The following is a 15,393-nucleotide window of genomic DNA, read 5'->3' on the forward strand; positions in this document are numbered from 1 at the left end:
TTACTTCTTTTAACGTCTTTTTTTTTTTTACTGTGGGTCTCTATCTGCCACCTCCACCCTCATCTAAATGTCAGCTCCAGGAAGACAGGGTTTTTTTTTTTTTAATCTATTCTGTTTACTGCTGTATTCCTAGCACCTAGAACAGTGTCTAGTCCATAGGTTTGATGAGTATTTGTTGAAGAAAAAAGATCTTTAAAAAAGACATGTGTACTGTTTTAAAGTTGTAAGACTGTTTAAAGTCTCAGATAATTCCTGGAAGAGAAAATCTAATGGCCATAAGAGGAAGTCTGAAAAGTCCAGTGACAGGATATGAAATAGAGGAACGTGATCATGGTTAATCTCCTCTTTCCCACAGAAAAGGTTCTAGTCCTTTTGAGTTCACCAAAAATATTTTTAAACTTTTAGGATCAAATACACAATTCCAGAGCAATGAAAAAGATTGGACTGTCCAAGCCATCCTATAGCAATTTGACCACAAGACTCATATGACCTTGAAAATGTGCTTGGCCTTTTCTAAGCCTCTTTCCTTCTCTGTAAGATAGGTCGGCAACACTGATTTTACAAGATTGTTAAGATTACAGGGCAGGTAGGATCTAAGCAGCCTGGGATAGTCCTTGGAAAGTAGTTAGCACTCAGTAAGTGATAAGAATTATTGTGATAACACTATTTCAAGATAAAAAGAGCATAAAGAAAACGCCACCTCAGATTAGTTTATCATTATGGATTAGAAAACATTTGATAAAATACTGGTAAATAGACCTGTTAATAGAATAATATACCAAAAGAGTTTTTCTGAATTATGCATGAAGGTTAAGTATATGAAAATAAATTAGTATTGTATACTATGTCAATAGGATAAATAAGAAAAATCACATGCGTTTCTCAACAGTCATTTTGTAGAATCTAATAACATTTAGTACCTGTTCTTAATGAGGAAAAAAAATTAGCATATGATGAAGAACTTCTATATTAAATAGCCAACTCTATACTTAGAGTGAGAAACATTTTAAAATATTCTTAATTAAAATGAGCAAGAAAAAGAGAATGCCTTCATTATCATTGTGATTAATGTTGTTTTAGTCCTGACCAGAATTTTGTAATGTTCCCGAAATAATAAAAAATGCTATTCAGACTAGTAAAAGGTATAAATACTGGAAAGAAAGAAAAGTCATTAATTATAGATATGATTTCACATTTAGAAAATCCAAAGGAATTGCGGAAAGACTATTAATATGAATACAAATTCAATGAAGTAGATATGGGATGACTATACAAAAATCAATAGCAATCAAGTATGAGCAATAACAAGTTAAAATTTCTTCAATATATATTCCATTTACATACAATTGCCATAATTTTTCTTACATATAGTAACACCGAATTCATATAATCTACATATGGGAGCAATTACATGATAATCCCCAAAACTTGCAAATAAAGAAAATAAGATTAATCTATGGTAGTTAAACTATAAAATTAATCACTAAATGAGTTAAAACAGTGACATGAAGCATCCTTAAAGAAACTATTTCCTAGATGTAAAATTTAAATATAAGCTAATAGAAGGGAGTTGGGGGTCCCCAAGATCACCCCCAGGTTCAGGGGTTCACTAGGAGGACTCACAGATCTAAGCATAGAGTCATACTCACCACTAAGATCGAGTACAGGAAAAGGACACAGAACAAAATCAGCAAAGGAAAAAGGCACACGGGATGAAGTCCAGGGAAAAGCAAGTGCAAACTTCCAAGAGTCCTCTCTGGGGGAAGTCACACAGGACGTACTTAACCCCCCAGCAACAAGGAGACAACCCCGGTGACATGTCCACCAGGGAAGCTCACCGGGGACTCAGTGCCTAGCGTGTTTCCTGGGGACTGATCATGTAGGCACCCTGTGCCTGGCACATATCAAAATGCCATTCTCCCAGGAGGAAAGCAGGCGTTCAGCATAAACCATCTCGTGTGCACGGTCTGAGGAAAGCGAGCCACTGTTATCAGTTCTGCTAATGGTGGGGACTAGCCCAAATTTAAGTTCCCAGAAGCCAGCCAAGGGCCACCCTTGTAAGCAGGCCTTTCAAAGGATAGCAGTCAGGCTTGTTACGCTAACTTTTTTTACACAGTATTTAAAAAAAAAAATTAAGAGAACAGCGGTGTTCTTTTTAGCACTATCCAAGAGCGAGAGCGTCATGGCCGCCATCGACCCAGAAGGCCATCTCTGCGGTGTGGAAGAGTGCCCAAGCCGCCTTACCTGAAGAATGACCCTTAATGTCATTCAGCTGGCTCCCTTTGTTTTCATTACAAGCAATTTCTAATTTATTTTAATTATTTAATTTTCTTTGTATTGGTATTATGTTCACAAAATCAAAACGCGTTATCATAAATCTTTCTCCCTCTCAGTCCCAGTTCACTCAATTACTATCTCTCCCTGTAGGTAATCGCTGTTGTCTGTTTCTTATTTATCTTTCTAGAAAAAAATTTTAAATGCACATAAAAGCCAAAACTAGTACATAGTCTTTAGTCTTCTTTGCTTTATAAGTGCCAGTACCATGCTATACACAACTGTTCTGTATCTTTTTTCACTACTAAGACGTGTTGGAGATCTATCCATATTCGTTCATAAAGAACTTGGTTCTTTTTTATAGCTGTGTAGTATTCCATTATATGGTTGTGCCATAATTTATTCTACCAGTCTCTTACTTCTGGTCATCGACTGCTTCTAGTCCTTTACTATTACTAACGATGCTGCAAGGAATAACTTAGGCCTTGTGTTATTTAACAGGTTTTAAGAGTACGTCAGTAGGTTACGTTCCCAGCTGTGAAATTGCCGTGTTAATGGAATATGCATTTGAATTTAATAGATACTGCCAAATTGTCTTCTAAAAAATTTATACTAAGTTATATTCCTACCCATCTACATGTGTTTGTTTCCCCATGATTTTGCCAATAGTGTATATTCTCAAATTTAGAAACTTTACTAAACTAATAGGCTAAAAAGTGATAATTTAGTGTAGTTTTGATTTTATTATTATCAATAAGGTTGAACATCTTTTCATGTATTTGAACCACTTGTATTCTCTTTTCTATGAATTCTCTGTTCTCTTTTACTCATTTTTCTATTGGGTCAGCAGTCTTTTTCTTATGGATTTGAGAAGCTCTTTCTATATTAAGGTGATTAATCCTTTGTAATAGGAATTGTAGATATATCCCCCAGTGTTCATCATTTGGCTTTTGATTTAGTTTATGCTATATTTTGCTATGCCCAAGATTTTGATGTTTATATTTTTATCTTAATAGTTAGGAAAATCTTTTAGCTTACAAAAATAATCCTTATTTTCTTATATTTTCTTTCAGCACTTTTATTGTTTAATTTTTTACATTTAAATCTTTGATATATTTGGAATTTTTCCTAGTGCATGGTGTGAAGTATGGAACCACCTTTTTTTCTACACGTCTATCCAGTTTTTCCACCAATTTGAACTGTCACTTTTCTCATATATACGCAAGTCCTATCTGTTTTCAGGTCTAATTCTGGACACGTTATTCTCTTCCGTTGGTCTTCTGTCTACTCTTATGCCAGGCTTAAAGTATGTTTTAATATTTCATGAGTCATGTTCCCCCTCTTCGCTCTCCTTTTTTAGAGGTTTCCTGGCTAATCTACTTTTTCCATATGAACTTAAGAATTTTTTTTTTTTTTCAGTTGCAGAAAAAAAATCTGTGGCTGTTTTTATTGAGGTTGTTTTTAATTTTAATAAATTAGTATAATGACATCTTTAGAATGGGTTCCTCTCTAAGAACTTAGTATGTCTTTTCATTTGTTCTAGGCTTATTTTTTATGATTCAGGAGTGGTTTTTGGCTGTTTATGTCCTTTACGCTTCTTTTTAAGTTTATTTTTAGGAGTTTTACCAGTTTATACTTTTACTTTCCATGTAGATCTGCCCTTAGGGAAAGATATCCCTAATGCTACAAAGAATATTCTAGTTTGAGTGTCAGATTAATTCTCTCTGTAAGTTAACACATTGATATTCTGTTTTTATATGTCATTCTGCGTGAGCAGTTACTCTGATTCACACTGAGAGATGGGCACGATCTTCCCAGACCAGTAAGTCGGACTTTAAAGCCTGTGAGGCTGAGACCAGATCAAGATCTTGGAAAATTCACCCTTGTGAATATACTTTCGCTAGTGTATGTTGCCCAATAGGTGGCCTTTTGGTAGACAGCCAGATGACCTCTCCCGGTCACACTGTGACCATATCTATGCCTTTATTTTAAAAATCAATAGTCATTTAGTAAATGTCACTATTTTAAGACAGCCTATTATGCATGGTAGTTATGCATGAATGGCAGTCTCTTCAGCTGTTGCTGATGTTTCTGCAGCTGCTGTGAGTCAAAGGGCCCAATCTATACACTAATGATGTGCTTTGGAAAATTACTCTCTTTGGTCAAACCTTTAATGAACGTTTCGAATTCTTATATATTACAGAATTTCACAAACTTATTTGGACAGCCACTAGTCTGCTTGCTTTCTCCTACAGCATATCCAAAAGCTTTACAAGGTATGTTCTGTCATTACCTCTTATCTCCATAGGTTGCAAGTAAACACTGTACATTTTGAATAATGCCGATCTTTGTCTCCCCCACCCATAATGATAACATGTAGATTTATAGTGTTTCATGGGGCAGGTGTCAATCTGAAACCAAACCAGAAGCCTTGCCAACCACCAGACTCCTTTAATGTGCTACCCTTAGGCCTTGAGATGATTCTCAAAGAAATGGTAAAGCATTCCCGAGAAAGGGGTGGTTTTGGTCCCTTGCTCTTGGGGAATTCGTGATTTGTGAAGTTTAAATTTGTTTTGCAGCTGTTTGTTTTGGTGAGCTTGTCCTCATCCATCTGGCATGATGATTTCTTGCATCTCTGGCTACGTATTTTAGGCATATTTTAAGACTTAAGATTTCTGGTCCAGAAAACCTCTCAGCTTACACCCGAGAGTTAGGGCACCCTAACTGGCACAACTTAAAGGGTTTCTTTTTTTCACGTTTTTACCTTGCCGTATTTTTTAAATAAAAGAACCTCTTCTCAGTGCGCCAGAGAGACAGGTCAGCGTTTTTGCTGTTTCTCAGATGAATGAGAAATGGAAGACCTTTTGTCGTTAATAATTTGTCTTTAATCGGCAACACAAAATCTGTTTCTAACTCCCAGTCATCAAGCTAGGTAAAATACTAAACGAACCTTAACCCTGTTTTAGCAGTACTTGTCACTGTCTCACTATCTCCCTGACCGTGAATAGTGCTGATGTCTCTCTGTGGGAGATGGCATTTTACTGCTACTTCCCAGCCAGAAGTCTGTCTGCTGACATAGTTTGACACAGGAAGTGATGGTCAGCATTTGAATGCCTGAGAGAAGCTGGAGACTTTTTCACCGTTGTTTTAAGGTAAGTTCTACTATTTAACAGGGAAAAACATGTAAAAGTATTAAGTTCATGTATCCAAAAGTCAACTTACTAAGGGATAGAACTTACCTTCAAACAACGGTAAAATTCTCCTGCTGTGAGGACTTTGTTAACCTAACCTGATACATATCATTCCTGGAGAAATGTGACCCCTTTCGGTTCTTCATGCTATCAATTCGTCCTGTCGAGAGGCAGTTTTATTTAAAATTGCATGGTCTAATGGGCTGATACCAAGAATATTTGCTCTGAAAGGCTTTATTGTGTATAGGGTAAAAACATAGACTCTGGGGGCGAACCGATTGAATTTGAATCCCATCTCAACCGCTTATGAGGCTGTGTGACCTTGGGAAGTTACTTAACAATTCTGTGCCTCAGTTATTTTCCTGTCAAATGGAGATAATTGTTCCTACTTCATAAAATAACTCTGGGTGTATAATAAGTATTCAATACATCCCAACTATCATTACTACTAATATGCTTAGGTATAATATACGCCCTTAATATTTTTTAGTCTAATATCCGATCTTTTGTGCTTTAAAGCTTAGACCTCTGATCCTTTAACTGTACCCCTTCTGGGAACAAAACTAGCAGATACCTAAGTATTTGGAATGTCAAATTAGGTTCCTGTACCTCTGATCTCTAAAGTCTACAGTTTTCTCTACTTCATTGAACATTAACATTTATTTATCGGGTACAGGGCTAGGCATCTGTAACACTCTGACCAGACAAGCACATTTATGTTTCTCACAGAGGCAGTTGTCTAGAAGATACAGACAACCTAGCATACAAGTACCGTAGGTGCTATTAGTGTCTCGTAGGCGAGAAGCACACTTGATACTCAAGAGGACGTCCTAACCAGCCCTTGAGAATGAGAAGAGTGGATAAAATGATGTCTAGAGTGGACTTGAAGGATATGTAGATTAGACGGGGATGGGGAATGATTGAAAACGGGTATTCTAGCAGAGAAATAGTGTGTGAGCCCCGAGATAAGAGCTCTGAGAAGAGAGAGTTTGTGGAACGTTTACAAAAATCAGAGTATTTTCTGCTAGTTAAAGGGTAGAGTTGGGATTGTGTGATTAAGTTAAGAAAAGCCTTTTGTGATTGGTTAAGAGATTTAAATGGGGGACAAGTGGGTACCATCAAATAATTTTAAACAGAACAGTAACAAGAGAGAGCATTCAGTTAACCTTGTGTGAAGTGCATTGGACAGTAACATTGATGGAAACAGGGAGATTGTGGTGGTTGTAATGAAAACACTGGCTGGTTAACTGGCTTCAAAAGATACTAAGCCCAGAGAACCAACAGGACTTGGTGATGGACTTGGTGATGGTGAGGAAATACAGAGAGGAAGGAGGCAAGAATGGCCTTCCAGGGTGCTGGCCGTGGTGTTGATGGAAATAACGATACTGGATAAGAAGTAGATTTATATAAAAGGGGGGAAAGTTATTTTCAGTTTTTGACATGTTGTGTTTAAAGTTACCTTTGAGAGTTAGGTTTAATTTAGTAGTCTAGAGCAAATCTGTCTGATGGAAATATAATGGAAGTCACAAATATAATTTTAAGTTTTCCAATAGCCACATTAAAAAAAAGTAGAAAGAAACTGGTGAAATTAACGTTAGCAGTATGTGTTTTTTGTACCGAGGCTTTGACCCCGTGTATTTTTCACACTTCACAGTGTGTCTCAATTTGGACTTGGACCAGTCACATTTTAAGTTCTAGACTTAAGGGGCTCCATCTAGGCTGTCGATAGAGAATCGGGAATCAATAGGCATAGAAATGATAACTGAAATTATGAGAATAAATGAGATTAGCAGTGGATAGGGCAAAGAGAAAATACTCATGTTTAAGAGATGGGCAGAGAAAGAGCAACTAACTGAAGAGAGTGGGAAAGGTTGGTGATTCTAGCCCTCATCAGAGATTTCTCATGACCTGCCTGGGATCCAGCCCTGGCCGTATTCGGATGAAACGTGTTCGTTGGAGTGGGGGAGGGGCAGGCAAAGGAAATATGTTCATTTTCCATTTCTCTTAAGGTTACTCGGCTCTATGGTTTGTTCAGCAGAAAGCAGTGTACCTGGGATATATTTTTGTAGTCCCATGCAGAATCTGCTTTGTTGAATTATGATTTAATGATATAGCTTTAATTTTATACATTATCAGTATGTTAAAATGTTCCTCAAATGCATCTCTTATCTTTTACAAAACTGTCGTTTATATATATATAACATGTTTGTTATTACAGATCAATCTCAACGAGGTAGCCTCTTCACTCTCTTTTTGAACAATCCTCTAATGGCCTTCCTATTTGTCTCTGGATTGTCAAGCATGCGTAGAGGCCTATGGGAAAAGTGTCAAGAATATCTTCGAAAAATCAACCGCGATATTGCCCAGCTACTGACCCATTCACGTTCAATAGGTACCCTACTAATCTAACTGCACACTTAACAGAACGTACTGTAATGGTTTTAAAGTGTTTTAAGTTGTCGAAATTGTTTGAATTGTTTGAATTTTTAAAGGTATTTGTTGAAGGCAGGAAAGTTGAGAAGGTTTTCCTGAACTTTTCTTCTCCTTTGAAATGTGTTTTCCATTTAAGCCTCCTTTTACCGTCGCCTTTCTCCTCTCTGCAGATCAGGCATTCCTCCAGTTTTTTGGAGATGAATTTCTTCGCTTGCTTCTCACAAGATTTGTCTTTTGCTCAGCCACCATGAGGATGCACAAGATTTTTCGGGTAGGCAAAGAGACCAGTTTTACCATTTTTGGTATTTAAGAATCTTATGTTGTATTTTACCTGTATTAAATAAAGTTTGAATAGATCCAAAATAATCACAAATTAATAGGTAAGGTATAAAGATGAACAATGTAAGGCATATCTGAGTACCTGTCACCCAATTTAAGAAATAGAACATTTTCATTTTCTTTGCGTCCCCTCTGTGTGTCCTCCCTGATCCTATCTCCCTCTCAAGTGAAACTAAAATCTCGATTTTTTATAATTATTATTCACTTTTCTTTAAAGTTTTGCCACATGTATTTGTATTCCTACACAACATGTTGATAGGTCCATATGGCATGTATTCTTCTACAACTTCCTTCTTTTCACTCACTGTTATATTCCTGAGATTGAGCCATGTTGAAGACTGACAAAAGCTTTCATTCATTCATTTTCACTGCTACACAGGATTCCATTGTTTGACGATATATCGCGAATTATTCATCTCTTCTACTGATAATGGACATTGGAGGCATTTTCAGTTTTTTAGTATTATAAACAATGCCACGGTGAAGTCTTCTATCAGTTTCCTGGTCCACATATATAACCCTTTGGGGAAAAGATTAGGCAATTCTAGATCTCATCAGAGAATTCTATCGTGAACTACCTGTGACTCAGCACTTGCCATATTTGGATGAAATGTGTTTGTTGGAGGGAAAAAAGAATACCTCATAGTGGAATGCGAGGTCAGATGATGTAGGCATATTTAACTTTACTGAGTAATGCCAAACATTTTGCAAAGTGGTTGTATCAATTTACACCGGCACCAGCAGTATGTAAGAGTTGCTATTGCTCTCATCCGTGCCAACATTTGTTGCAGTCATATTTTATATTCCATGTGAGTCAGGTGGGTGTGAAGTAGTAATTTGTTGTGGATTTTATTTTTGTTTCTGGGGTTACTGTTGAGGTTCATATATGTTGTTCTTTGTTCTTCTTTGTGAAGAGTGTGTTCAAGTCTTTTGTTTTGCTCTAGGTAGTTTCTGTATGTGCAAGTAGCTACATAACACTGTTCATTGAGGTTTTAAAAATTATAGCCATTATATTTTTCACTTTTATAAGTAATAATTAGATCTTTTTCAAATAGGCCTAAACATTTTTTAAAAATCTCTTGCAACTTTTGGTCTTAAAATTTGTTATTTTCTCCCATTTTACTATTATAATTTTAAAATATTAAAGAATTGTACAGCGAATACCTGTATTCATACTAGCTAATTTCTATAGTTAACATTTTGGTATATTTACTTTTTCACATATTTTTCCATTTATCCATCCCACTTTCCATTCGTCAGGTTATTTCATTTTTGAGTAAATTTTGAAGTAAATTGTGGACTTCAGTAGACTTTACCCCTCAACACTTAATTATTCATATAAATAACTGGAATTTTTATGTCTATATATGTAATTCATTCTTAATATAAAATTTACATACAATAAAATGCACAAAACTAAAGTATACCATTAGATGACTTTTGATAAATACATATACCTGTGTAACTCAAACCCCAATCACGTGATACAACATAGCATCATTACGGAAAATTCTCTTTATACCATTTTTCAATCTACTACCTATTACCCCAGAACAACTCTCTTTTTATTATTTTTCACTACAGATTAGTTTCACCTATTCATGAACTTGGGTTACAGTGTAAACCTTTTTCGACCAAGCATATTGTTCTTGAGATTCATCCCATGTTATTTCATGTATAAGTAGCTCATTCCTTTTTATTAACGAGTAGTATTCCATTGTCTGAATATACCAGACAATGGCAGTTTAACATTTTTGAACCTTGACAGTTTAAAATTTTTGACTGTTATAAATAAAGCAGCTATCAACATTCTTGCACAAGTATTTGCACAGACTTATGTTTTGAAGTTTCTTGGTCATTGGATAGGCATGTGTTTAGTTTTATAAGAAACCGCCAGACTCTTTATTCAAAGTAGTTGTACCAGCAACAGCATGGTGAGAGTTTCTCTACATCCTTGTCAACACATGGCTTTGTCAGTCTTATAACCTTTCTGGTGGATTTATAATGCTTTCTCATTGTAGTTTTAATTTGCATTTCACTGGTGAATAATGATATTGGACATCTTTTCCCATGCTTATTAGCTATATATTATCCCATTCTGTGGCTTGCCTTTTTGTTTTCTTAACAGAGGCTTTTGAAGACTAAACTTAAATTTTTGATGAATTTTCAACTAATCAATTTTTTTTGTTGTTGTATGTTTTATCTACAAAATGTTTGCCTGTCCTGAAGTGACAAAGATTTTCTTTTGTTTTCATATAGGAGTTTTATAGTTTTAGGTTTTATATTTAGGTCTGTGATGTATTTTGAGTTAATTTTTGTTTTCCATGGTAAGTTAAAGTTTAAAGGGGTTTTTTTTAATATTGATATGAAATTGTCCTAGTATCATTTGTCAAAAAGATTATTCTTTTCTCCTTGAATTATTTTTGTTATTTTTTTGAAAATCAGTCAACCATATATGTACAGGGATATTTCTGAGCTCCAAATTCTGTTTCATTGACCAATAGCATTTTCCTCCAGTACACTAGTACCTTGATTATTGTAGCTTTAAATTAAGTCTTGCCATCTTATAGTATGAATCTTCACCCGTAAAATTTTTAAGTGTTTCGATTGTTCTAGGTCTTTTGCATATCTATGTGAATTTTAGCATCAACTTCAGTCTTGATTAGGATTGCATTTAATCTATGTAATCATTCTGTGGAGTGCTGTATTTTAATAATATTGTCTTCTAATCAATTAATTATTTAGGTCTTTTTTAGTTTCAGCAATATCGTATGGTTCTCATCATACAGGTCGTACATGTGTCATTAAATTTCAAAGTATTTCAAGTTTGGGGATGTATTTTTTTAATTTCTTTTTCCAATTATCTTTTGCTGATAAATAGAAATACTGCTGCTTTTAAATTGACCTTGTATCCTGCAGTGTTGCTAAATTGAAGTATTCTGTTAGCTTTTTTAATACATTCCTTAAGTTTTTTTATGCACAGGATCATAGCATCTTCAAACAAAAACAATTCTATTTCCTTCTTTCCGATCTGTATGCATTTTATTTTATTTAGGTTTTTGTATGTGCTTTATTTCAGGACTAGGTCTTCCAGTAAAATGTTGAATAGAAGTAGTGAGAATGGATATCCTTGCCTTATTCCTGGTTTTAGGGGGAACATATTTGGTCTTTTACCATAAATTAGAATGTTAATAGTTGGTTTGTCATAGATGCCCTTTTCCGGGTTGACTGAGCTCTCTTCTATTGCTAATCTGAGAGTTTATATCAGGAATGGGTATGGGAGGTTGTAAATTATTTTTTTATGCATTAATCTGATATATATTAATTCTAACATGATGAATAGCATTGATTGATCTTCTAGTAGTAAATCAACCTCATATACCCAGATTAAATGCATTTTGTAGTCATGTATTATCCTTTTGCATTACTGGATTCATTTTGCTAATATTTCATTATGGATTTTTGCATCTGATATTATGAATGATTATGATATTTATTTATATTGGTTTCCTCTAATTTGGTTGTGATGTACCTTGATATGGTTTTCTTTGTTGTGTTTTTCCTGCTTGGGATTCATTGAGAATCTTGGATCTGTGAGTTATAGTTTTAAAGAATATTTTCTGCCATTATTTCTTCAAATATTTTTTCTTTTCTCTCCCTTTTCTCTTTTTCTGGGACATCATTTACATATATGTTAGACAAGCTAATATTGTCCTAAAGGTCACTGATCTGCTCTTCATTTTTAAGTCTTTTCTCTCTGTTTCAGTTTCTATTTCTGTGTCTTCAAGTTCACTGATGTTTTCTTCTGCAATGTCTAATATGCTGTTACTCCTGTCCATTTAGTTGTTTGTTTCAGGGGTTACTTTTTTCTCTTCTCTAGAAGTTCTGTTTGGTTCTTTTAATATTTTGCATTTCTCTCATTATATTTATGTTTTTGTTGTGCCCTCGAATGTATATATAATAGCTAAAGTCCTTATCTGCCAATACTATATTCTCTGTCATTTATAGGTTCGTTTTTATTGTTTTTCCTACTGGTTATGGACCTTATGTTCCTAATTCTTTGTACTTCTAGTAATTTTCTGTTATCCTGAGGATGTTGTAAATTTTATGATGTTGAATTCTGGAATTTGTTGCCTTTCTTTAAAGAGTTTTAGACTTTGTTCTGGCCGGAGTGAAATTACTTGCAGATCTTTTTGACCTTTCTATGGCTTGTTTTTAAGCTATTTTTTGGGAGGTTGGGGGCGGATTTAGACTAGAGTTAGTAGCATAAAGATGTAAGCTCCTTTCAGCCTAATACTAAGAAGCACGATTCTTCTAGGGTCTCTTTCATTTGTTGCCTGTTTAAACAGATATTCTCCACTTCAGGAGAACCTACAGTAGTCCTTGGTAGTTCTTATTTTTTTCTCTTTTTTAGGGTTTTTGAATGTTTCATTTTTGTCACAATATTTAGTGTGGTAAAACAAAAATTTGCTCTTTGTAATGTGCAATGAGTGAGGACTACAGGAATAAGATGGAAATGAAATTTGAATATATGAACTGTTTTGTTAAAAATAGGAAAAAATTAGAAAAGTAGTAACTTATTTCTTCAAGATATTTTAAATGTATGACAAATTATAGTCTGCAGAAATTATCAAATGAAGAATAATTTCCAAATGAGAATTACCTCATTCTTGAAATTGTCTCTTTCTTTTGCTTCCATGTATTATAAAATTTGTTTTTCTATTATCCCTTTTCTGTTTCTCTGTCTTGTTTTGAACTTTCATCTCCCTTTTTTAGGAACTTTTTTTTTTTTTTAAATCCTTGCTAATATTCTTAGAAATCTCATCCATCTTCATGGCTTTAATATTCATGCAGATGATATCAGTGTTCAAACCTGTCTGCTGAGATACAGCCCTAAATTTTCAAATTCTGGTTGAGGAGCAGTTCTATTGGTATTACCTTGTTACCTCAAATAAAATATTCCTAAAACCCGAAACTTATACTATTTCCAAATTATTTCCTCTTTTACTTCTCTTTTTCGCGGTTGCTCCCAATCCTTCTCCCAAGGCATCCTTTACAGAAATCTCAGTTATCTTTGACATCTCCTTCTTCTATAATTAATTTCCCAGGCCCATTAATTTGACCTTTTCGGTGCTTCTCACATCTTTTTCTTGTTTTAATTAACACTGCAACATCTATTTATTCATTCATTTAACAAATAGTTGTTGAAATTCTGTATATGCTAGGATTTCCCCCTCTTATCGAGTAGGAATTATATTGTTTCCTGAATATAGCATAGTTCCCAGAAATAATAGGCCCCAGTAAATATTTGTGAATTAACTCACAAAATTAATATATTAGGTTGGATCATATGAAATTGTCATTTCTAAGGTCAAAATGGTCAAATGTCAGCAATTTCATATGTTCAACAAATATATTACCAATAATAATCATACCATATGAAAGAGAAAAATACATATTGAGTTATTCCTTAATATTGTTTATGTTAACTAATATTAATGCTTTTCACTTTTTTTTCCATTAAACTATGAAACTTATATTTTCTCTTCTTTACCTATCAGGAAACACGAAATTATCCAGAATCATATCCACAACTGCCAAGGGATGAAACGGTGGAGAACCCTCATCTCCAGAAGCACATTTTGGAATTGGCATCCATTCTGGATGTTCGAAACGTGTTCTTTGAGAATACCATAGATGACTATTAAAAGAAAAATCCTCTTGTCAAAACAGTTTTTCATTTGCCACAGATTTTAAATGGTGCAGTTTTCTAATGTGGTGACAGACACATAGTGGTGTTACTTAGGTTTTATTTTTTAATTTAGGACCACCGTTTTAAAAAACACAAACTGAAAAAATTGTTCACACTTTTAGGGTAACTGTTTTAAAATACAGTCTTTCAGGTCTTTTAAAAAACTGAATTACTCTTGGAATTTTTATTTTTTTGGTTTCGAGGTATGGATACTTACCTCCAACATCTAAACTTACACTCAAATAGTCACTATTCTCGCCCTGAGAAGAGTAAATTATTTATTTTTGTATAATGAGGAAAATCATACTCTTAAACTTGGACTTTACATGTGTGGATTTGGAAAATGTAAGTGTTCACAGAGATGAAACTAGCCAGCATGGACTACCAAATGTCAAGAACAGTCCTGCCATAATATTTCTTTTCATTCCAAGTTAGTAGGTAGAAAATGTGTGATTCTTTGAAGTATAATCAAGACAGTTCTTGAAATCATTTAATTCGTTTAAATACTGTAAGAGTTTCAGAAACTGAGTTTCAAGATTGATTTTGCATCGGAATACTAAATCTTTAATTGGGGTCTTGAGATGATAAATATCATTTGGAATGTGTGAGTCCTGTGTTATTATGAGATATGTTCACATATTTTGTTTTCTTTATAGCCTTTGAGTGCTGGAAATTCAAAAGAACAACTTTTAAATATTTCTCTTAAAAAATCAGATTATCGGTTTCCAGTAGGAATTCTCTTTAAACTCTTAACTCATGAGATCAGCTTTAAAGACTGTCTAGGTTGAAGTCCATGGCATACAGTACAGAGTTTGGCATCTTTTTGCCTAGTTGAAATTTATGAGACTTCAGAGTCAGAGATATTACTAATTTTAGTTGGGGGGTAAACTGAATAGTTATTTAACCTAAAATGGAAGTTCCTTTTGCGTTGACACTTTGGCAATAAGATTTTTTAAAACTTCTTGTATTTAATATTTTATATTCATGCACAAGTTTTTATTTTAATAGGACTCAGTGTATAATATGAATATTTCTGTGTTTTTCTTCCCTGTCATCCCTTTTATAATTTCACAGGCACTAGCTATGATTTTTCCCCCCTTCTTTTGACTCCACAGCATTCAAGAAAGTTATGAATCAAAAGCCTTTCTACCTAATTTTCTGTACAGGCTCACATTCTACCTCTGGCAGTTCCAGGGGAAATGAGGTGATTGCTTGTGGTGCCTCTTTCCTATGTCCCTAGGGAAATTTTACTGTAATATTTTTGACTTGGTTTTCATTTCTGGCATAGAGAATTATTTGGGTCTGAGTTATTCATATACCTGTTCCAATTTGTTTATTTTTCATCCGAGGTCTTGAAGTTATTGTTCTGGGTTTGGGGGAACTTTATGTTGTTTTATTGTTTTC

General features: G+C 34.4%; 1 protein-coding gene across 5 annotated transcripts in view; it reads left to right on the plus strand.

The window, feature by feature from the left end:
• Positions 1-14,662, plus strand: part of SCAI (suppressor of cancer cell invasion) — a 115,225-nt gene extending 100,563 nt beyond the window's left edge. For 4 of the 5 annotated variants that reach the window (XM_011364291.2, XM_011364293.2, XM_023533075.1 and 1 more), the window contains 4 exons: positions 4,478-4,550; positions 7,684-7,857; positions 8,069-8,169; positions 13,799-14,662. In XM_011364291.2, the coding sequence (XP_011362593.1) occupies positions 4,478-4,550; positions 7,684-7,857; positions 8,069-8,169; positions 13,799-13,945 (495 nt within the window). In that variant the 3' untranslated portion in view covers positions 13,946-14,662. Of the gene's footprint in view, positions 1-4,477; positions 4,551-5,282; positions 5,427-7,683; positions 7,858-8,068; positions 8,170-13,798 lie in introns of those variants that run through there. The other variant, XR_896104.2, reaches the window with a different exon arrangement.
• The last annotated feature ends 731 nt before the right edge of the window (positions 14,663-15,393 follow it).

This window comes from Pteropus vampyrus, unplaced genomic scaffold (assembly GCF_000151845.1).
Source record: "Pteropus vampyrus isolate Shadow unplaced genomic scaffold, Pvam_2.0 Scaffold95, whole genome shotgun sequence".
Lineage (NCBI taxonomy): Eukaryota > Metazoa > Chordata > Mammalia > Chiroptera > Pteropodidae > Pteropus > Pteropus vampyrus.